Source organism: Liolophura sinensis, chromosome 9, assembly GCF_032854445.1.
Source record: "Liolophura sinensis isolate JHLJ2023 chromosome 9, CUHK_Ljap_v2, whole genome shotgun sequence".
In the NCBI taxonomy this organism is placed as follows: domain Eukaryota; kingdom Metazoa; phylum Mollusca; class Polyplacophora; order Chitonida; family Chitonidae; genus Liolophura; species Liolophura sinensis.
Genome location: NC_088303.1, coordinates 17,165,006 through 17,189,493, shown reverse-complemented (window position 1 = coordinate 17,189,493; position 24,488 = coordinate 17,165,006). Strand labels below are relative to the sequence as shown.

At 39.3% G+C, this 24,488-nt stretch overlaps 2 protein-coding genes across 3 annotated transcripts; both read left to right on the top strand.

Annotated features, from left to right (window-relative positions):
• Positions 1–7,849: 7,849 nt before the first annotated feature.
• Positions 7,850–10,741, top strand: LOC135475381 (protein asteroid homolog 1-like; the record flags this gene model as incomplete). Its single annotated transcript, XM_064755253.1, is given in 2 exon segments — positions 7,850–8,617; positions 8,620–10,741. Coding segments are annotated over 2 exon segments (2,154 nt in total), but the record flags the coding sequence as incomplete, so codon positions are not given.
• Positions 10,742–17,774: 7,033 nt separating this feature from the next.
• LOC135474881 (protein asteroid homolog 1-like) lies at positions 17,775–23,881 on the top strand. 2 transcript variants are annotated; one of them, XM_064754535.1, is made up of 3 exons: positions 17,775–17,841; positions 18,978–19,037; positions 20,775–23,881. In XM_064754535.1, the coding sequence occupies exon 3, from the start codon at positions 20,970–20,972 to the stop codon at positions 22,929–22,931; it is 1,962 nt and encodes a 653-aa protein (XP_064610605.1). In that variant the 5' UTR covers positions 17,775–17,841; positions 18,978–19,037; positions 20,775–20,969; the 3' UTR covers positions 22,932–23,881. The 2 variants fall into 2 exon arrangements, with proteins under 2 accessions (XP_064610605.1, XP_064610606.1); XM_064754536.1 differs by having other exon boundaries at positions 17,776–17,841; positions 20,791–23,881.
• The last annotated feature ends 607 nt before the right edge of the window (positions 23,882–24,488 follow it).

The following is a 24,488-nucleotide window of genomic DNA, read 5'->3' as shown; positions in this document are numbered from 1 at the left end:
TAGAGGCAAAGAAAACACTAAAATAAAGCATTTATCAGATGAAAGACCATTGAACACTGTCCAGGAAAATAGTTTGATTTATTTTTTCTAGAATTTTTCTAACAGACTAAAATGCATTTAAAACATAGGATTCTATGGTGGTCTGTTGGGACCCAGAATGTATCAGTGACGTCACAGTATTTTTGATTTGAAATAGTTCGTTTCAAGATCCATTTGTTGAATGCATTCATAGCTATGTGTGACAAGTGGGAAGAGCCTGAAGTGATATCAAAGACCCCAATATGGTCAGAAAAGACCACAGTAGAATCCAAAGGTTTAAATGTATTTTACTGGTTCGAAAAATACTATTTTCCTAGACAGTATCTAAGGGTCCTTCATCTTACAGGTGAAAGACCATTAAACCATTAAACCATTCAACTACTTCATGCTAATGTGTTCTTTGCCTTAATTCTATGAGCGAATGAGCCACAAGGCGTAATGCCCATATAATCTGGGTATGCAATGCAGTTAAAGGGGAACTACTCTTACATGATTTCTTGGTGTCGAAACACTGTATTAAAATAATTTACTGACATACGCACAAGGGATTATTTATGTCTACGTATAGGCCAGCGGATCGTGGATTTGTAAAAGCTAAACGAGTTAAGAGGAAAAAAATCTCCCGGTATAGGCCTATATCAGGAACGTCACCAAACAAAATTGGTAAAGCGCTAATGCAAGATCCCCCTTTCGAAAGTAAAAATAAAATCAACAGCAAGAGAGAAATAGACGGAGAAACAGAGAGAGAAAGCGAAAAGATGTCTGTGTGTATAACTGGGCTTTAACGTGGTACTTGACAATTTTTCAGTTATATGACGACGAGGAGCCATTAGGTGTGTGTCGCCTACATATATTGTGTCTTCTTGTGACAGGGTGAGTCCATGCCGCCAAAGTACTGCCGCGACTAGTTTCATGCCGAAGATACCAGGCATGACACCTCAACCAGTCACATTATACTCTCTAAAAACGATTGTGTACAAATTTTCACATGCATAATGACATATGCATCAGCTGTACGTACACACAATTATGTGGATGCTCATTTTTGCCACAGTTCCAATTTCAGGGGGTATGCCTCAGTAGGATTTTCGTGAAAAGAAAAGCCTGCTCAGGTATACCCGCTGACATTATGAGCGTAGGTCAACCAGTCCTGTTTCATTGCTCTAACCGCTCAGAATTGAGCGCCAAGCGAGGCAGCGGAAAGTATCATTTTTATATCCTTTGGTAGGACTCGGCCCGGATTTCACCCAGGGGCCTCCCGAAAAGAAGTAAGAATACGACGTGTGTGGTACATGTATATAGGCGACGTACATAGGCCTTCGGTATAACGTTTGATAGACCTGTAAACTGGAAGGCCTTCCGTCCACATTACATGTTTCCTCTATATTCTCACAAAAGACGCAGTGCTCCTTTGAAAATATAAGACTTAAACTACGCAGTTCTTAAACATCGCATTTCCCAGTACGGTTTATAGCTGTTTATCTTTTGATTAGGCGATTGAGAAGCTGTTCGTTCCCACATACGAACAGCAGCTGTTTTATTTGCACACAGCATGGTTACCGATATCCCAGAATCGAGAAAGTCAAATTTGATCGCATCAATCACTTACAAATTTTCCACGTCAAGATTACAGCAAGAACATGCATATATATATATATATATATATATATATATATATATATATATATATATATATATATATATATATATATATATATATATATATATCTGATCTCATCTGATGAAATTAACATAGGAGAAATAGTGAGGCATGGAGGAGAAATCTATAAGCATGGTCCTAGGATCCTATGTATAAATACGTAGAAACACCTGTACGCATGGATATTCGCTATAGGTATATATATAAGGGGTCTATACTTACAGCTATAACTTCCTGGTGTATAAAACTCGATGTGGGACAGGCAAAATTCAGTGACTAGAAGCCGTTATATAACCAGCTAGCCATATATATAGACTAAAAACTGACTGCATGACATTAACGCCGTACTAACGAGTTCAATTTTAATTCGTTAAAAACTAATGTAGTTATAAAGCCAATATACTCGACTCGCTGAACGTATAGTTAACACTGTCGTCAAAAACCTTAGGTGCATGGCAGAATCGTCCGAACGCTATTTGTACATTCTATAAAATGAGGTACATAATTTCAATGCAAGCAAATCAGAGACCAATTAAAGGGAAGCTTTTGTCGCCCTGACGGATTACAGTCATGGAGACAAGATGTGCGTTTATGGAGTAAAAAAACGGAAAGCCACATAACTTCCGTAGACCGTAACAAATCAAGGTGTTTCAAAGTGTTTTATTAAAAGAACATTTCACTAAGTTGGTCGATGGTAGAAATGTGGTGGCTCCAGTGGTTTTTGTCGCTGAGAAATCAAGCAAGCACTGTCACCTGACGGTCTTTCCCTGTTATCGGATTTGTTTGACTAAACAAAAAACCTAAAAAAATTACGAGTTTCCGGCTTCGTGTTGCCAAGTGAAAGCATGTTTGTTGGCCGAGTCATACACCAATGTAAAGCTTAATGTGTCAGCTATCGAACCAATGTCGTTTGGTTGAGATATTAGGTATAAATGGGGTTCGCACGATTCTGCCACCTATGGTTAAAACTTATGCCGACGGCGATGAGATTTACGGGTGAAGGAAACCACGGCCGCAAGTATGGCCAAGCAATATGACATAATTTTGTGACATAATTTAAATATGGCACGGGAGCAAACCAATAGCTCAACCTTAGCACCTGGTGCTATAGACCTATTACAACTATAGGCGAGTTATGGGTCTTATATGGAGTTGTTAAGTTGCTGTTGCTGTGGTCATCAGCTTAAAACATGTCGCTACTTTAAGGGAAAGAAACTGTCAAATTAAGTGATTTTCCCTAACTGGCATCGCGCAAGAGAAATAACACTGAAAAGGGCCGAATGGAAAACATCTGGCCCCGGGATCACGAAGCAATCTATGACTGAAGTCAAAACTTCAGTCGTTAACTTTTGTATGTTCCTTTCTGTTATTTTAGATGAAACTTGTTCATGCGATAACTTACCCAGAATTCATGTTTGTCAAGCAAAATTTTGACATTGTAACATAAGAAACAACAATTTTAATGTGATTTGAAATTTTGACTTAAGTCTAACATCTCTTTGTGATCCCAGGGCCTGACTCTCTTTTTTTTCTCAGAGATTTGTTTTTGAAGTTAAATGTTTAGCCTATTAATTTGGCGCCGTGGGATGCATCGACCACGCATATATGTCATCAGTGACATCACAATTTTTCTGCGCCACTATATTCAGTTATAAATAAAACTCTTGAGAAGTGATATACTCACGAATGCAGTGTAGGGTGTACGTGTACCTATGCATGAAAAAAGTAAATCTGAAATTAAATGCTGTGTCTGAAAAAAGTTTTCTGGCGCAAATGTGATTTTGTCATTTTACGACATGATTATGAAGAAGGTTCAATAACATATTGCTAATTTCATTTTTACAATTTCTTTCCGTATAACGCGATCACTACAAAAGGTGAGAATTAACATTTAGGCAGTCAACTGCTTATTGTCAAAAGCATCTCTTAATTCGATGAAACGGATGTTACCTAAACAGCACCATGAGCTTTACAACCCCCCGTCTCCTATGCAGCACATAATTTACATAAAGCACACAATGTATAATGGAACTACTCCCGAGTGAAAATAATGGAACCGAAAGCGGTAACAAATCTGCATGAATTTTAGGACTGATTGCATCATATAGATCTACTATGTTTGTCCTGGCTGTATAACGAGTACATACTACCACTGCTTTATTTCGAGCAATTCCTTAAAATAGACATTAATTAATTACCGAGTATTATGTTAAGATAATAAGATATTATGTTTTTTTTTCTTTTTTTGTCTTTTTGTTTAGTTTTTTTTATCGAGATGTTGTGCGTGGGGTTCTGTGACAATTTTTTGTTCAAAAGATTATGGCCAAATCTGGTTTGGCTGCATGGAGAACAAATGCTCCCGTGAAGATTATGGCCAAATAATAAGATATTATGTTTTTTTTCTTTTTTTTTTCTTTTTGTTTAGTTTTTTTTATCGAGATGTTGTGCGTGGGGTTCTGTGACAATTTTTTGTTCAAAAGATTATGGCCAAATCTGGTTTGGCTGCAAGGAGAACAAATGCTCCCGTGAAATTACTGCTCCCCGATACAAACTGGCATACAGCCGAATGGTGGAGAATGTCCTTCTGTAACACCATCAACAACAACGTGGAACACGGTCATCGGCTTCAATACGACCGACCGAAATCACTTGCTGTTCGGCCTTACATATGGTCGACACATGCTAAACATCGCAAGGTTCGTGTTGTAAGTGAAATGTAATTTTTTCTTGCTGTTCACTTAATGTTGGCCAGGAGTCGTGTTGAAACTCTCCAAACAGTGAACAACAACAACACATACCGTACGTAACTTTGTATGTAGCCTATCCCTGGATGACAACGCTCGTAGGGCCTCACGTAGTCATGGCTGAGTATCCTTTAGCCCGGCAGGATGAATTGTAAAGTTTCGGAAAACAGTCGATTACTAACGTACCTGGCCAATCCAGGGAACCTGGCTGTTAAAATCGCGAGATAGCGATCATCCCGAAGATAAATATGCATCCATATTTATTAAAGTCCTCCTCTCCATAGCTCAGACGGGCTGTCTCTTCATCCTAAACGATAACTGCCCAGATGCGAACACCTATCATATAACCGTACCTGCTTTACATGCTGTCCATCACACATCAATCTTGGCGCGGACGAAAGTGTCTGTCCATACTCGTAGTTGAACGAAATGTTCATATCAGCCAGATGTTCCCTCTTCCAATTGCTAGTAAATCCAACTGAGTCGAAAACTACATGGCCATCACTGCTGGGCACATAACACAACCGCCATGTGGATCTTGCAAGTTCTCAATAACCCGCGTTACCTTGTAAGAAAATCATTCCGTTGCTCTTGGGTCCTTCCACAGTGAGCAACAACAAACCCTCAAAACATCGACTCTTTACATCGGAGGGACCCAAAGGCAACCGAATGTATTTCTTGAGAGGTGGAGCATAGAAACTCCACGTCTCTTTGTAAGCATTATAGTATATACCAGAATCTGGCCCACATAACACTCGGGCTAAGGGTGGCAAGTGTTCCCTGTATTTTAGTATATATAAGCCACCCTTAAACTGAGGTTTTGGGCTAACCGCCAAAATGCTGCTGCCACTGAAGAGTATCATATGCCGAAGATATCAGACATGACACCACACCAAGTTACATTATACTGACACCGGGCCAACCAGTCTTGTTTTCTTGCTCTAACCTTTCAGTGCTGAACATCAAGCCAGACTGCAACAAGTACCATTTTTAAAGTCTTTTGTATGACCCAACCTGGGTTTCCTGACTTTTGAGGCAAAAGCTCCAACCATTAGCTCACTGAAGATGTCCACATAACTTTATGTAGCTGTATAGGGTTAAGTATGCAAGCACTGACCCTACACTCCTTGGTTCTCAGTGTAATTTCCTCAACATATTGATGATATCAACATAGTGATGATGTGTATTGCCACCCCTTTTCATTTCTGAATCTGGTTTATGTCAGCTTTAGTGATAAGTTTGCTTTGCAGATGTGCACTGTACGAAACCTTCTCAGTGTAAATGTCCTACAAGTATGCCGATTGACTTATCACAGTATCTTCTGTAAATTTCAGTAAGACAATATGGACTGTGTTAAAGCTGGGAATTTTAACCACCTCCATATTTTTTTAACCTTTGTAACCTTTATGGAATTATTTTGACATATTCTGCAAGTCTGAGAATAGTGTGGTGTATAAACATAAATTAAATCTTCTGACATGTTTCGTGAAAAAAAAAGCAAGCCTTCCCTTTAAATAAAATATTCCCTAAATTCATTCACCAAACTGTAGTCCTGTCAAATATTTGCAAATTGGTGGCAGGGGTGACTGTCACCAATTGGTAAATATTTGACATGAGTATAGTCTATCCATGTTCTAGTTCCAAAAATGTCTGACCTATCTGTGTCAACATTTCAACAACTGTACTGAAAATCCTGTGAGGCTACTTTGCAAAGTGTCCTGTGGACAGGAGTTGGACAACAATTCCTTGCATGAATTGAAGAGAGTATGACTTTTTGATTACCCTACTCCTATAAAAATTTAAAATCCATTTCCAGCTGTTATCTGATATTCATTAAATCTAAACAATCTAAACATTACTAATATGTAAACTTCTGTGTCATATTTACTAATATCCCAGAGAAACTGGCCAAAAAATATGCAGATCAGACCAGACAGAAGGGGACATCTGTGAGGACTGCAACCAATAGGCGTTTAGCATTGGTTACCATGCAGTGAAATTGAGTGTGGCTTATGGCCTGCTATTGAAGTTGCATGTCTTTCAAGTCTTTAGATAAGTGGCAGATTTTATTATTTTATATTTTTCGCTCAAGAGTTGATTTATATTAGGGGTTTACCCATTGTGCATCTTTGGGCCATCACCAAATGAGTGCTCAAAGTGGTTATAGGCAACTGATTTAAACTGTCAAGAGTGATCAACAAGTGCCTGTCCATTTCAGTCTAGAAGAAATAGATGAGTGCTCCTGTATTAATAGAGGAAAATTAATGACAAAGTTTGTTCCTCAAGACTAGTAAAAGCTTTAAGTTTGCTTCTTATTAAATCTGGTGAATATTAAAAATGAGAGAAACCTCAGCATTTAATTGTCTGGGCTAAACCATCCACCTTTGGAATGATACAAGCTGACAATTATAGCCGACCTTTTTATTCATTGTCGCAAAGGTCCCACAAACAGTAAGAGTGTGCAGCCTAGAATTTCCTTGTTCAAGGCCAATACTGAACCCACAGCTGGTTAGTCAGTGGTTGGTACTCACACACCTTTTCAGTGACCTTGAACTTAGTGGCCCACTTCCAATATGAATAGTTATTACCCAGAGTCCTGTTGGTAGATGTTGCCCACCCATTCTTTAGACGTTCATTATGTAGCATTATGTTCATTTAAATGGTACGCAGTTGTCCTGCATTTAAGACTTGAATGAACATGTTCATTAGTTATGCACTTGTTGCACGCCCTTATTATGGACAGTTACCATTTTGTGTTCAGGTTATACAACAATGCAAATGTACATTTAGGCCTTAAAGAATGTTCAGGTCCAAATTTAACCCAGGGGCCGATTCCACAATGCCAGTTTTGACTTAGGACAAAATTTTGAATATGATTTTAGAGCTTATTTATGATTTTTTGTAAATTAAAGTTTTAACAATCTGATCAGTATTATCTTAAGACAATTATATCAAGATTTCAAATTTTGGCTGAAGTCAGAAATGTCTTTGTGGAATCTGCCCCTGAAGTTTGAATGTAGATATTTAAAACCAATCTGGATGTAGTAGAAGGCTGTGGAAATCAGTCAGTTACTCTGCATTTGTGAACTTATTCTCAAAATCTGAGAAAATGTAAAATTGCATTATATAATATATATATATATATATATACATGTGTATGTATGTATATTCTGTTTAATTTCAGCTTGCTCTGCTGCAGTATTGTACAGTCCCTAAAGGCTTTTCAAGGCCAAGATATTAACTGAAGTTTCCACAGACTCTCTACCTGTGAGATTATTATGATCATGTCACTTTGGATTACATAATTTCGGGTAGATGATCGCCAGGCCATGACAGTCTGTCAGACCCAGAAGAGTTCAAACTAGACCTGATGAGCATTGAGTAAACTATGTGACCTATTGTTTAAACATGGGAGGTTCATGGCCTAACCAGTTTTATAGACGATCATGCAGATCTGCTGTTGGACCATGAACTCTATGACACAAAGCTGATCATAGATGGGAGCAACCTCTATCACTTCATCTACTTCAATCATAACGTGACAGCCACATACGGAGGCGACTACAACGTCTTTGCCATAAGAACTCGTCAGGTATTTCAGACTTTCTTAGCCTGTAATGTACAGCCGTATGTGGTGTTTGATGGTGCATACAGCCGTGATGACAAGAAGCTAGGAACTGTTGTAGACAGAGCAAGGAAGAAGATTTTGTGTTCAGCCTCTGTAGCCAAAGGTGGTCGTGGGAAGATTCTCCCCTTGCTGGCATACGACACGTTCATTTTTGTGTTGAATGAACTACAAATTCCACACATGACATGCGACCAGGAAGCAGACGACCAGATCGTTCTCCTGGCCAATGAGTATAACTGTCCAGTCTTATCTTGTGACAGCGACTTTTACATATTTGATCTCACCGGTGGTTACATTCCCATGGATTATCTGGCATTTGAAGCCACCAAGAGCTCAGACAAGAAATACTCCTACCTGCCATGTCAATTTTACCACGTGGACAGCTTTGTTAAGAGCTTTGAAGGCTTGACGAAAAATAATTTGCCCCTAGTAGCAACTGTCCTAGGGAATGATTTCTTTGAAGGAGATGCCTTTGAGAGATTTCTTGCAAAGCTTAATATGCCAAAGACCTTAGGAAAAGACCACAAAACCAAAGATATCATAAGCTAATAAAACTATTCCACTGGTTGGCGTCTCTTGACAACCCAGAAAGTGCTGAAGAGGAAATCGTAAAATTCTTGAATGTTAGCCAACAGGTAAAGATGAGAGAACTGATGAAGAGTTACAGATATATGAAATCTGATTTCGACCTTCCAGAATTCTTTGAAAAGCGGCAGGATTTTCACGCTCCCACGTATCTGAAAGGTTATAACGGCACTGAGCTCCCTGAGTGGCTGGTGTCCAAGGTACGTCGGGCAGAGCTGCCGGTGTTCATGATGAATATCATCACACTCCACAGTATCTTCCTCCAATGTCAGGTAGAACATACCCCCAGTCCTTCAGCTTGGGCATGTTCAGACAAAGTTCGCAAGGTTCTGTATGGTATATTGCTCAAAGATGATCTAAGTGAAACAAATTCCAGGGCAGCTGAGAGCAAAAGAAGTGTGATGGTGGAAGAGTATAGTCGTGATATCAAAAACTGTAGGAAGTCATTTCTTAATCCTTGCCTAACGCTGCCAGATTTTGGGGTGTTACCAGGACTGACTGAACTACCCCGTATGGATATGGCTGTCCGTAAAAAACTTTTCGTTGAAAGCCTTGCGCTGGACGAGCGCTCTCTCTCACCTCTGTGCCCAACTTTGACCTTGCACATTGTCTGTGTTATATTCTGGGTGAGAGAATCAGACCCGAAGATAACTGACTCGCATGTGAAGTCCCTTTTGGTTTGTTTGATTTATCTGTTCGTCAAACGGAACATCAACAAAACTACATTTACACGTGTCGATAAGTCATCTGGCAAGGATTATGAGTTAGACTTGGAGTCCTCGTTCATATCAAGTACGGATGCACAGTTACAAGGGCTAAAAACAAATCTGGATAAATTCGCGGTCCAACCAGTTCATAATCATAAAAGCGTTATAAACCCAGAGGTAATTAATGGGTTTGCTCAATTCCAAGCCTGCTTGTTGATGATTAAGTACTTGAATAAGCTCTTAGGACACCCTATTCAGGACGCTAACCCAGAAAACTTCTTCAATGGGTCATTTTTGTACAACTTGTGCAGGAACCTTGAGACTCGACCGTTACCTGATCTCTTCCTGTCAGAAGTGCTGGTGAGAGGATCACCACTTCATCAGTGCTTTCAGAGATTGGAGGATCTGGTTCTGAGGAACTTGAGTCCTGATGAAGTGCCTGTACAGAAGCCAAGGAGTGCCAAACCGAGAAAAGGGTCGAAGGGAAGGAAATCTAAAGAGAGCCCAAGGACTACTGAAGATACTCCTATGAATGCAGATGTTTATGGTGATCTTCACAAAAGCGGAAAGGTGAGGTTTGAAGCTGCGTGTGACTTACAGAACAGATTTGCCTGTTTCTCTGTGGAGGGAGACTTTGACTAATATCAGCGAACCAGATTGTGTTGTTAGTTCAAAGAAAATACTTGTTCAGGCTGAATGAAATATAAATGTTAAAGAACAGCTGAGAAATGTCGTTTGACGAAATTGTTCTGTTTAGAAGAATGAATGCTTGGCGTTTAACGTTGCACTGAACAATTTTTTCGGTCATGTGACGACTAAGATTCATTAGGTGTGTGTGCACATATATTGTGTCTTCTTGACGCTTCAGCCTTTAATTCACCTAGGTCACCTGAGAAGAGATTGTCTCAGTTTAGTAGAATTTGTGTAAGTGGGATGTACCGAGTAGAAGTTTCAAAACAATCGTCTTTGTGTATGATAATTTACTTAATATAGTTGATAGTACAGAGTGCACACAGTCCTTGAAACTCATTGAAAGTGCTTGAAAAATACAATTTCATTTGCAAGTAATTGAAAGTCCTTAAAAAAGACAAATACTCCTGGAAACTCCTTGAAAATCTTAGTTTGTCCCGAACTTAAATATTGTCTGCTGACCGCCGAGTCTGTATATAGGGAACTCGCTGATAATTCTCCCATAATCAGGGCTTCCGCTCGCACTAGCCATTGTCGCAAATTTAGAACCATTTTTTGAAATGGCGATAACATTTGAAAAAAATGCGAATGTTTTTGGCGACAAATTTATTTACTTAAGAAAAAAAAAGGGTTCAGCACTGTTGCAAGTTTACTTTTATTAAATAACGCTTGAAATCAGTTTTGTTAAATAACGAATCGCAATCATGACATTTTGGGATGCCTTTCATCGCCAATTGTAAAAAAAAAATAAAAAAAAAAATAAAATAAAAGAATTATCAAAGGAAATAAATCAAGGTAGAGTTACACCTGTACATGAAGTTACCTCCCATGAAAAATTTAAACCTTTTCACTTAATAAATTATTTATTTTTTGGATCCGAAGTAAATTTAATAGTTTCAGAATATGTGCAGTTACATAAATGTGTACGCCGTCTGGCTTTCTCCTGTCAGACTGTGTTACTCCAATGTACTGATCATAATGTTGCATTTAAATAAACTGAATTTACAAACTAATTTCGTAACAAATTTTTCTGATAGAGGAAATTGCATCTTACTAGGATCCTACAAATAGGTTGAAAAAAGGATTCATTTTTTTTTCAAAAAACACATACACGCTGCCAAGCATTGGTACATTATTTTGAGGGCAATTGTTCTAGATGTAACGTTTGATAAACTCCAGATATACGTGGAAGAGACCAAACTGATTCTAGCAGCTACACCAAGGCAGATAAAAACGAATTACAGAAGGAATTACGACCTTCAAGAGTCGTGGCTAAGGAAGTATGGCTAAAGAAAAACAGTATTTACTACAAAATCTGATGAGTGACTAAAGTGACTGGCTGAAAAAAATACTGACCCAGAGGAAACCCTGCATAATGATGTATGGCGTTCATTTTTTTTACCGAGCCAAGGCCGGGTCAAAGAATGTGTCGCATTACTGAGGTAAAGGGCAGATATTTCGTGCAAAAGCAAGCGTACTATTCAGTATACATGCATGCAAATTAAAGCATCTATAATTCAGACTTAAACTATAGACTATAATTTGCACCATGGTATGTTTAAACTAGCCTTGAAAATGACAAAAACTCCTAAAAAAACTCCTTGAATTTCATTTTCGTATACCTGTACGAACTGCTTAATGCCACAAATGCAGAGGAATTTTGAAATCTTCATTGGCACTTGTTCAATGGTGTTGAGCCTCGGTCTTTCGTGACCTAATGATTTCTGCTGGAAGTTAGCCAGCCATATGGTGTTTTTAGATTTGAAAAATCGAAAGAGAAGTACGTAGCCTTAAATAATTATCACTGACCAGACACATTCTTTAAAACTCTGCTGGCTTCCTCTCCTGCCGTACGCTGGAACGTTTGTCACCCACCTGCGGATGGTCGTGGGTTTCCCCCGGGTTCTGACCGGTTTCCTCCCACCATATTCCTGGTCGCCGTCGTATAAGTGAAATATTCTTGTCTGGGGCGTAAAACACCAATCAAAATAAAATGTTTCAAGCTGTATAAGGTTACCATTCCGGCTTTGGGTCCTTCCATCTGAAATTCGGAATTATAATGAATTCGTTTAACTGGTTTAATCGATGTCATGCACTGTACGCTTTGCACAGAAATGTGGGATACACTAAATGACTAATGTTTAGGGACAGAGAACTTAAGCAGATTCTGATGTTTGGCTTAAGCTTGGTAGATGATTGACAGTGGATTGTCAGCATATGGCTGTTAGTTGATCTGTGTATTTCAGATGTGTTGTAGACATGTCATGCTTTATGTGTTGACGTTACATTCCCAGTATCTTCTGATTGGAAAAAAAACCTTGGATCATCAGCTTGTGCAATATCTGTACGCAAGCATGTGATTGGGGCATGTACACGTGACTGCAATAACAGAATACACTCTAGCATCACTTAGACAACAGATTTGCTGTTACAATTAACAGATGACTTTTTAGTGAACCGTGGAGAATACAAAATACCTTGTCCAGCATAGGACATGTGACTGGTATAGGGTATCCATTATATCTATAGGGTAATAGTTCACGCACAGCTTAAACCTTCTCCATTTCTGGACTGTGAAATAGAGTAAAACTAACAGGAAAGTGCATTTTACGCAATTCTGTATTTAACCTCCAAGCGATTTATAAATGCATCAGTGGTTTGATTTGGATTGGTCTTTAATAGTGTTCTTCAGAATTTTTCATCAATATGACAGAGCTCCTATGTACGTGAAGAGAACACCGGAAGTGGACTACATAAAGCCTACCTTTAGGTATGTGAAGGGAAGTGAAAGTGCAATGCTAGTTTAATTCTCATCGCTTTCAGCATTTCTGTATGCAGGTATAAAGAAATAATTGTGAAATAAGCATGTTGCTCTGCAGAATTAAAAAAAAATCCACTTGATAAAGGGAACTGCTGGCGGCCAACATTATGGTGGGAGGAAAGCGGGCAGAGCCCAAGGGAAACCCACGACCATCCGCAGGTTGCTGGCAGACCTTCCCATGTACTGCTGTATTTGATGAAAACGTATAAAACATAACATGAAAGCTATGTTTCATACCAACTTAGTTCTGTAATGACACCTGCTCACTTCATTCTCTCTGATTCATTTATACAAATTTAGCGGAGGAAAGGAAAGAATGTATCAGTTACCGCACTGTCTGCAAATGGTAGTCTAGATCACTGGTCTAAAACTAAAAGGCAACATTTAAGGTTTCTTAAAACAGCTTTAAAAATGGAATTAAATAACCTGAAATATTTTCCTGCTTAGATGTGATACGCCTGTTCATCGCTTCATTGGCACATTTCTCATAGATATGCTTGTCTTTAAAGGATGGATTTCGGAGCTTTGTTTTATATAACGTACGATGATGCATATACAGAAGCTGTATTTCCAAGATGAAATAAGCTTCCTTACACCTAGTTCACGATGAAGGCTTGTGACATCTTTAGCACCCAACCACAAAGATAAAACCCATCTTGTTATTCGATGTTACGATTTGAACGCATTAGGATCCGTGTATGGCAATTTTGCATACTTTACGTGAAAGCCGTCTGTTGCGTCAACCTACCGACTTGACGGCAATCTTTCGAAGCCATTTTTTCAAGTCCAGCTCATGCTGGCTTCCTCTCCGGCCGTAAGTGGGAAGGTCTGCCAGCAACCTGCGGATGGTCGTGGGCTTCCCTCGGGCTGTGCCCGGTTTCCACCCACCATAATGCTGGCCGCATAAGTGAAATATTCTTGAGTACGGCGTAAAACACCAGTCAAATAAATAAATAAATAAATCGAAGCCATTTTAAAGATTACTTTGAGGGAACCCATTGCTGTAGTAAATGTTAAATGTTTTATGCATGGGCTACCATGTTGTCTCCAGCGATTTCAACGGGTCTGCGGCTCTGAGCTGGCGACTGTCCAATATTTTTTTTCGCCGCAATATGCGGGCAGCTTTAAATGTGGCGTCGTTGTTTCCTTGTTGTTGGGCATGGTAGTGTTCATGATCATGAGGTGATTTTTGAAATGAGCGTGCGTCGCAGTTTGTGACTACACACCTGCCATTCTTACTTGTTACAGGATGGAAAACTGCCATAAATTTCTTTATTTATTGAATTGTTGTTCAGTGTCAAACTCCACTTGAACAATTGAGGGCCATGAATTGTCTCGTTGCTCAAGTAGATGTAGTTACTTCGTTTACTGGTTTTATATACTTAAATGAAGTGTATCTGTGGTATATAAGCAACCAGGACAGTATGCTCAAAGTGTCTCGGTTATTTGGACTGGTGGTGTGTACGAAGGGTTTCAGCTGTACTTAGCGCTTTAAGGCATAATTTGATAGCATGGCCTGACCAACAAGAACAAGATGTTATATCTACTGCTGTTGAAGAAATGTGCCATGTACCAGATTGCATTGGCTTCAGTGACGGTACCCACATTCGGCTATCTTTCACGTCAAACAATGACCAGAGCTACATAAACAGAAAAGGTTATCCATCTGTTCAGTTACACATGGTTGTAGATGATCGCCTACAAATCAGAGACTCCCCCAATTTCAAATGCTTTGGCACAACAGCTTAATATATGGGCAAATAAATTCATGATTGGTGAGTTAATTCAGACTATACCGTATTCCAAGAATTTGAGATGATCCCTGATATATTAGATTCTTTTCTTCAAATTTTTAGACAATTGTCCCAGGTTGTATATAATATTAAATGTCACCGATGAATTAGTGTTTTACCCTGACCGAAAAATTCACCTTTACCCTAGATCGTCATTTTTTTTTTTTTACTTATCCAAGAGTTAATATTAAATGGAGTGCAGAGAGTAGTATTTTGGTCAGTTCTAGCACTGTTGCGCCCGTATTTCACTTCACAAGCATTTGCAGGGATGTCAGTAGTCCCACTTAAGTAGACAGTGGATTTCTCATTCTTTCTCCCTACCCTCCATTATGTTTTCACGCCTAACGTCTCTTCATATTTCAATCACCTAAGGCTGAATAAGATTTTAAGTCATGACTACATCTTGATTTTGCATTCTGCAACTTGTCAGAGATCACTGGACATATATAATGCTCTAAGAAAACAAAGCCTTAAGTGATGGAATTTTCAACGAAATTTTGGACATTACTGTGTTACTGGGCATATTAAAATCTCACATTTACACCTGCCGAAAGGTAAAACGAAAATTAGGCGACACCGGCTTAATGTCGGTTGTGAAGGATTCCATTCCATTTATACCAGTGGCTCCTTGCACACAACCATTGCATGTAATGACATAGTAGTTGCAAGTCAATGATCTGGAGATACGTCCCCATGCTTAAGGCGATTTTAATTGTACAACAGCTTTGTAGCCTCTGAACTTTACATGAACTTTACTGAACATAAGAAGTCACGTATTTTGTCAAAATGTTTTATTTGGAAATTATATATTTTTCTTGTGGTAACATTAAAATAGCAGTTCTTTAAATGTTAATAATGTAAAGTGAAACAACCCAATTTCCTTTTTTTTTCTTCAGAAAATATCACCTCTAAACAACCATGTTAAAGGCCATAAAGTGCATGTATGAAACACATTATAGCATATCATAGCCATTTTAATTTATTGGGTGCTAGTTGTTTCTTGAATCAAGTATCTGGTTGCTTGAGTAAGTTACGATAGCATGTACACTGAAAAACATAGCATGAACATTAAGTAACGTAATGACCACTTGGGTTTTACCGAAACAAGCATTTAGACAAATGCTTGAACCAATAACCTTCGAAACCTAAACATGAAGGGGATAGTGCAACGACTGGTTGACCCGCATCATCATAATGGCTCGGGAGGGCCGGCTAACTTGCCTTCGGTAAGTCGTCTCATTGAAGCAGCACTATATAAAAGAGCGGCGGAAATCCGTCCGGCAACAAGGAGGCACATCACATACACCCTAAAGATTCCTTCGTTGTCACATGACTGAAACATTGTTGAGTACGACGTTAAACCCCAAGCATGCACTCACTCAATCGAAACCTATACACAGTAACTCGAAAATGTGTAACATGATTGTCCATTAAAAGGTGGAAGAATGATCATGACCAACTGGTCGACTTTTCTTCTCACATCCAGCACTGCCAAATAAAGAATAAATTATTGTTACTGTCACAATCTGGAAAAACAAATAATATAATAATTACTTACGGAAATCCCAATTAAAATAAACAGCTTCAGTAGAATTTTCAAACCCACATAAAATATCCACACAATTTCTCCACTCACGTTTTAATTGTTTGAATTTGTTGATGCTCTATTCAACATTAACCCAAATGCCCCCTTGATCAAGTCTTAATTTTTGTCCACTTTGTGTGACATCTGACCAATTAACTGTGACTCCATTGACAGCCTTGTGTCCAAAAGCGGCTTTGACTCGGCCTTTGTCCAATTTTTCGGGGGTTGGTTGATGAACTTGAGGGTAGTTTGTTGTGAAGGGCCAGGCACAGTCTCGGTTTGTTGTGACTCCGCCCAAACTGTATCAGACTCGGTACTTTGGTGATATTGTGTGGGTACAATGACATTCCGCAACGCTAATAGCTGTCGATGTCAAACTATGTGACTGCCCCGTAGAGGCGTACACAGGCTACAAGGACAGCAGGACACCAAAAATGTGAACAGCCGACAGTCCATTTACCTCGGCATCAATTACAAAAGAAAAGCTTGCAATAATGTATGGTACAAATGACAACCAATGGGACAGCACACCTTAAAATCAATTATGAAAACGATGGCAAAACGCGATCGAACTTGCCTGGCCGTTTTACAAACCACCGTTCCCGCAAAACAACATGTAACCGCCTCCTGAATGCTGGCGTAGCTCCCAAGAGCTATTATGCAACTCACTGGCCACAAAAAATGTTGCAAGTATAAATAATTACGCTGTTGCTTCTCATGGTATCCAGGAAAAGATGAGCCACATCATTTCAAATGCACCAGTCACACAGCCTTCCGCTACGAGCGTAACTCTTCCTCCTCAACCCAGTACATCCAAAGAAATTGATGCAGCTGTCCCATCATCTTCTACAGTACAAAATGATCTGTTTGTTTCACGGAATTTCACACACAATGTAAACCATGCCAGTAGAACATGTACAACTGCCGGTATTTTCCAGGGTGCATCCTTCACAAATTGCACGTTCCACCTCAATTTCTGCCACGAATCAGCTGCCCACTAACTTTGTTGACACTCTCTTTCTAGAACTCACAGACTTCAGCAAATTCAAAGAACTTTCAGTCATCCACATGTAATTAAATCACTTCTTCTCTTCTGAAATTGGTAGTTGACCTGATATTTTTTAGCGCGCTTTACAGCTGCTATACTCAATTTCAAAATGCCACTTGTCAGGTTTGCGATGATGTTTATATAAACGTTACAGTTCTTGCATTCAGTTAGCATCTGTGTTTTGAAAAGCCATCTATACTTACCTGACGTGTCATGACGGCCAGTGCATTGCTAGACACTATACTAAGCAAAGTAGTCTGAAGAAATATCTGGATTTTATGCCCCCACCCCCCCAAAGTAGTGTCAATAGAAGGTATATGATAAATAGATTATCATTACACTGTGCAGATCTGCATCGTCGTATCTGCTCGAGTTCTCTGCGGCTACGTCGCCGTATCGACCGAGCCCGCAGGGCTCGCTGCACAGTGTAATGATAATCTCTGTTTACCGATCCAGGTCAAGTTCTCCCTCCCCGTTTAGCTGCGAGTGACGCAAAGGTTTTCATCACGTCTGGAAGAAGCGGTCTGCCAAAGTTTTATTGGTAAGATTTCCTGTGAAATTCAGATTATGATAGGTTCATCAATTTAAGTCAGTATTTTTTGTGTAAGATCTTCGCAAATGACGTTATTGTGTGTATAAGTGCTTGAAATTGGCCTGTATTTGTCGCCAGTCAGTAGCTAACGAAGACTTCAACACTGTACATAGTGGTTGTTGTTCAATACTGTAAAGCACAGTTCCGTCTAGGGACACCGTGCACGACCATAAATATATTTAGTCAAACGTCGACAGGTCTCGCTGACCTTGAACCGGTTTAAGGCACCGAGGCGTTGAAACTGAGGGTTACTATGTACTTTATATTAACGATATCAGAACTTTGCAACATTATTGTTAAAATTGAAACGTTTGCGTTTATTCACCAATATCAGAACTTTGCAACATTATTGTTAAAATTGAAACATTTGCGTTATATCAACAATATCAGAACTTTGCATCATTATTGTTAAAATTGAAACATTTCCCATCTTATCCTTAATATTTGTATTATTAATGGCTGCACAATAAACACGATTACAGTTTACATCCTCACTGCTTGAGCTTGTTGAGCGATACATGTTACAACACTCGTCGTTTGATTGGAGACGGGCTGTGACTCGAGTCAATTTCTTGTCCCAGTTGAACGTATTCTTGGTGGGAGCAGATCAGCAGCTGTTACGCACCTGTTCGCTACCTTTTTTACTGGCGGCTTGGGTGGTTTACAGCTCCACTGCTGAGGGGTGTGTTTTATTGTAATTCTTATGTGGTTTATGTCATATGGATATATTGTACGTACATAGTGACATTGATAGTGTATCAGAAACGCCTGTTTTGCATCCCAGTGAGGAATAGCAGTTCATAATGTTTTGATTTTTTTTAATGTGTTGATTTTTACGCAGTTTATTAATTGATAGGGCCGTGATGCGCATGCCTGATGGCGGGTCATGGAAACCGGTTTAATGTAAATTCGCCGTCTTGTTTATACGTTTACAGAAACAGGAAACGAGTAGGAAAAATAGCTTGTGGTACGCTGAATTTATGGTTCTTTGAGATAATTTTAAAATGCGGAAAAACAGCATTGATGCCGTACTCTTTACTTTGTATTCTGCTTGCACCTAAGTGACGTATGTAAAATGGTTGCAGGGGACTGTTGCAGCATCGCAGGGGAAAGTGAGCAATTGGAACATATTTTCACAGCACAAGGTAAAATTATACATATCTGTCTTGTTTTATGTTTACCCTGTTGCTTTGTTTACATGTATACACTGGTAACTCCTGAAAATATTTTTATTCGAAAGTGTACGGTATTTATCGATTTATTATAAAGTAGTTTACACACATGGTACTAAAGTTGTAACGTATTTTATCTACCTTGACATAAAAGTGACATCACCGAGGTTACATGTTGTAAGATTACTTACTCATTTCGAAGATCTGAAATATGCAACAATACTGAGCTGTTGTAAGCCATATGGATGAATTTCTTTTATTTGCTTTTGCACAATGGATGTATATTTTTTACATATATTTATTACACGAAATGAATGGGAATGACAGGTGAAGTTTGCAGTAATGGGTGCCTCTAAGGTGCAAACGCAATGGGTTACTTTTTGAGAGTAATGACTGTGGCATGAGACATAAGCTGTCCAATCAACACTTATAGTCATGTATGCAGTACTTTCCATATCTGTGGCCAAGGAGAGCTTCGTACGTGTCCACGAACCGCGGTGAATGTGAGAATATTGGTCCTTCACTTAAATCTTGGTTATGGTTTATTAGTTTAGCATGGCATTTATTGTGAGCAATCCTGGATCTGTATCTGTACCTGTAGCTGTAATTGTAGCCTCTGAGCTGTTTCAGATCGCTGCAGAGGAAACTTGCCTCATCGACCGATTGACGCCCCATATGACTCTAGGGTTAAAATAAATTCTTTGGGTGTTCTACAGTATATCATCAGTAACCAGACGAACATCTTATTCTAACGCACACTTCGTGTCAGACATTATTTACTCAATGTTTGAAAAAACATGGCAATAAGTCCTAGATCTGCGTAGCATTCTTCGAAGGAAAAGAAAATGACACCGTTGAAAATTTAATTCTTCTAATGGAAATTCAGTGCATTGAAATCAACGGCCCAAAATACACCAGAGTACGTAAAAAAAGTAAATTTCGAAACGAGTTGTTACCTGACAATTTTCAACCAGTTGTGAGCTTCCACAGTTTTTACCGGATTTGTACCGTTTCCACTACATTAGTGTATCTAAAATGTGTCTACCTGCACCTCAAATTGCGGAACAATCCGTTCAATATGGCCGCAAAACCAAGTGACATAGAAAAATCGAAATTACTGTTCGCCCAAGTTCAAGTATAGGGGAAGTTTGCAGCAACATTTCAGATCAATTGGTAGAACGGTCTAGGCTGTAAAGGGCTCACAAAATTGAATAATTAAAAATAATAATCCAAAGAAAAACAAAAGGTGTTCTGTCGTGTTTGAGGCCATGTGCGGTGATATGTAGACCTACCCCCTCAAATTTTATTCCTGTCATACGTGTGGATACTGTGTTGGCCGTCTGTATGGTTATCTTGTCTCAATGTCCACATTGAAGTTGTAGACACGTCAAGTGTCAACATCCGATGCGTTATCTATAAGTGCGAACGGAAATTACCGAGTGCAAACGAGCTTTTGTGTTCAGCCATAGCAGTTTAAAATCTCATGAAAATGAAAACAAACTCAACTTTAACTTATTTACTTTGAAAAACATCCACCTTACTCTCATCTTTTAAATACCTTGGGGGAAAGACATTGTTAGAGTAGGAAAAATGTAGGAATATTTCGAGACCAACTGATTCCGTGGGTTATAATGTCATAATGTCCCGACAAAGTATATAAAACAAATCCTTTCTTGTGTTTCTTTCTTTTTTTTTCTTGTTTATTTCTAGAATTTGTTGTTTCCAGAGAAGAATACCATTCCAGAATGGCAGACGGCACACCAGTTAGAGGAACTTGGGACGGATGAAGTGTGACTTTGTGCGTTGTGACATTGCTGCCCAGTTTTGAGACCAGAGAACTACACTGCATGATAAGAAAGCGTATACTTTTCTTTCCCACCATTGTTATCTGACTTCGACGCAGTCATGGGAGTTAAAGGGCTGACGAGTTTTGTAGAACATCACCCGGGCCTTCTTATTTCTCATAAATTGTGTAACACAAAGGTAATCGTAGATGGCAGCAGTCTGTACCACACCGTATACCTCGACGGCAAAATCGAACGTAAATATGGAGGAGAATATGACGTCTTTGCTTCAAGAATCCGACAACTGTTTCAGTTTTTTTTTTACTGTAGAATACAACCATATGTGGTCTTCGATGGCGCCGATAGCGGTGATGACAGGAAACTACCCACTATTATAGGAAGAGAACGTGATAAAATTACAAGATCCTATAAAGTATCTAAAGGAGGTGATGCCCACATTATTCCATTGTTAGTGTATGATACATTTGTGCTTGTGTTGAATGAGCTAGGAATTCAACATGTTACATGTGATCAAGAGGCTGATAGGGAAATTGCTCTCTTAGCCAATCAGTATAGCTGTCCCGTCTTAGCTTTAGATAGTGACTACTGTATATTTAACATCACTTTCGGATACATTCCATTAAATCATGTGAAATTTAATTTTAAAATGGGCCCACACCGTAGACCTCGGTCGCGTTTTTTGCAATGTAAGCTTTACCGTGTAGACCATTTGTTAAATAGCTTTACAGGATTGACCGTAGGTAATGTGGCACTTGCAGCTTCTGTCTTAGGAAACGACTTCATCGACTCGGGTGAATTTAAAAGCTTCCTTAGTAAACTGAAGATGCCAAAAACCATCCAGCGATATCCCATCAAATTTCAAAACTTCATAAAACTGTTCAACTGGCTGGCGTCTTTGAATGACCCAGAAAATGCTGAGGATAAACTGATGGACTTCTGCAGTGGAAATCATCAAGTGGAAATAAGAGAAAAAGTTCGTCTATCGGTGGAAGGTTACACAGTCCAAACGTGTAATTTCGACCTTCTAGAGTTTTTTGAAAACCGGCAGGGTTTTTACGCTCCCACGTATCTGAAAGGTTATAACGGCACTGAGCTCCCTGAGTGGCTGGTGTCCAAGGTACGTCGGGCAGAACTGCCGGTGTTCATAATGAACATCATCACTCTCCACCGTGTCATCCTGGTGTGTCAGGTAGAACATACCTCTAGTCCTTCTGCTTGGACTTGCTCAGACAAACTGCGAGAAGTTCTCTATGGAATTATCCTCAAGGATGATCTGAAGGCCATAGGCGATAAAGACCCAGAGAATGAAAGAGTCAAGTTCGTTCACGAGTATAAAAGGGCGGGAAGAGTCAGTGTGTTGTTTTATACCCCACCCTGCCTTCAGCTACTAACGCAATCTGGAAGACTTCCGGGGCTGACAGAATTGCCTAGAATGGGTAAACATGAAAGGATAGCACTGTTTTTTGAAAGCCTCGGCTTAGAAGGGTCGATCTTTTCCAGTATGTCCCCAACCTTAGTCTTGTACATTGCCTGTACGATGTTTTGGAAGAGAGAGTCGAACCCAAAGGTGGCGGATTCCCATGTGAAATCCCTTTTAGTTTGTATGATATATCTACTCGTTCAGCAGAGCACTGGCAAGGAAACCCATGCCTCTGCTAAACGTTCAGCTGATGGCGGGTATCAGGTAGACTTGGAAGCGTCACTTAGTATCAGCTCAGGTCAGCAACTGCAAATGTTAAAAAACACATTGGAGTTGTTTGATACTCCTCCATTTCATGACGAAAAGCGTGTTATAGACTGTGAAATCATTCACGGGTTTTCCCAATTCCAGACGTGCTTGTTGGTGGCAAAGTACTTGAATAAGGTCATTGGTCGCCCTGTTTTGGATGCGAATCCAGAAAGATTCTTCAAAGGATCATTTCTGTACAACTTGTGCAGGCACCTTATGCTCAAACCATTACCTCACTTGTTCCTGTCAGAAATATTGGTGAAAGGGTCACCACTTCATCGGTGTTATCAGAGATTGGAGGAACTGGTTCTGGGAAACTTGAGTGCTGACTAAAAGGCCATGAGGCCACAATGAAGTGTCAAACATAAAAAAGAGTCCAAATCATGGTCAGAGATTCCTGGGAAGACGTTGACAAAGGTTCATGTTGGCGGTGATGTGGACGGCATAACGAAGAAGGTGAACATTGAAACTACTTGCAAATTACAGAACAGATTTTTCTCTGTTGAATGGGAATCAGACTAATAAGAGTGAACTTGTAACTGTTGCCAAGAGATGTGAGTACTTTGTTGACATGACTACTCACACAAAACCTTTGAAGTACATACATAATTGACTAATAATCTGAATTCTTTCATATAAAAGCTCAAGAACATCTCCAAGAGGTAAAAAAGGGAATTAATGATTTTTGTCGCCCATTGTTTATTGTATACTGCAGAATGTGAATTCCAACAACTGTCTAAATACTTTAGCTTTAATTTTTAGCCTGTAATTTTTGTTCTTCGTTGTTTTATGTAGTGTTGTTTTTCTTTTCCATCTCTTTGTAAATGGGATGAACTCACGCGGTGCAGGTGTTTTAGCTTATTTTTAGATGATTAATACTAAAGCTTCAGAAAACACAAGACATCTCCAAAATCAGCTTTACTCACTTGTTTATCAAGTAGGAGCTTTCTTGATCTAATGCATTGAAATGGCTGTATTGATTTTTGTGTAGTGCAGGTCATTTGCACGCAACAACATCTCTTGTTGCTACTTGTGTAAGAATATCGGGACTTTTGTGAATATTTCATTTTAACAGTATGTGAGATGTTATGCAAAATGGAACTGTTTGACAACAGGGGACTGCTGGTAGATTGATTTGCAAACTGGGAGAAGCTGGGAGAGATGAATGACAGGATATCGCAGTGAAATGGCCCCCTTCCGTTGTTTTAATGTTATTGTATATTAAATGTCACGAGAACAGAGCATTTTCAGTAATTCTGTACCAGGGACATGTAATAAATTTCAATTAACATCACTTCATTCCTTTTACCTCATTTTACTTAAGCCATTGTGCTAGAGGGTGTATAATTCGCAGCTATGTAAGCATTTAGATGAGCAGTTGGAAAAGAGCTCCAACTGGGGAAACTTAACAAGAGGCTGTATTACACCCTTGTTGATGTATTTTATACTCCATTGTGATTTGGATACTTCGCTTATTACCGAGAAAACTCTGCAACACAGAAGCAGCGGTCCATTTATGATTGAATCCTAGTCGAAATGCTTGGCCGACATAATCGGCTGAGAACTACTTGTTATCTACATGCAGCCAAACCACGTCTGCGTCATTAGGAGCCCACGACTGCTTCATATTTCTTCCCCAAAAATGCTTGTTGTGAAATACATACGGCTGGCTGAGTTACGGAGATCAGGGATTTCCAAGAGACTACACCTAAGGTGAGCGATCCCACATGCAAATGTTGTCTCTATGTATGTATGCAGTTGACATACAAAATGTCTCTTCCATGACTAGAAACATGTTGGAAGGTAAAATGCTGATGTGTGTTATACCCGTGGAATGTTTCTTATTTAGTCTTTTTATATTCCGTTCAAGAGATGAACGAAACCAAGAAA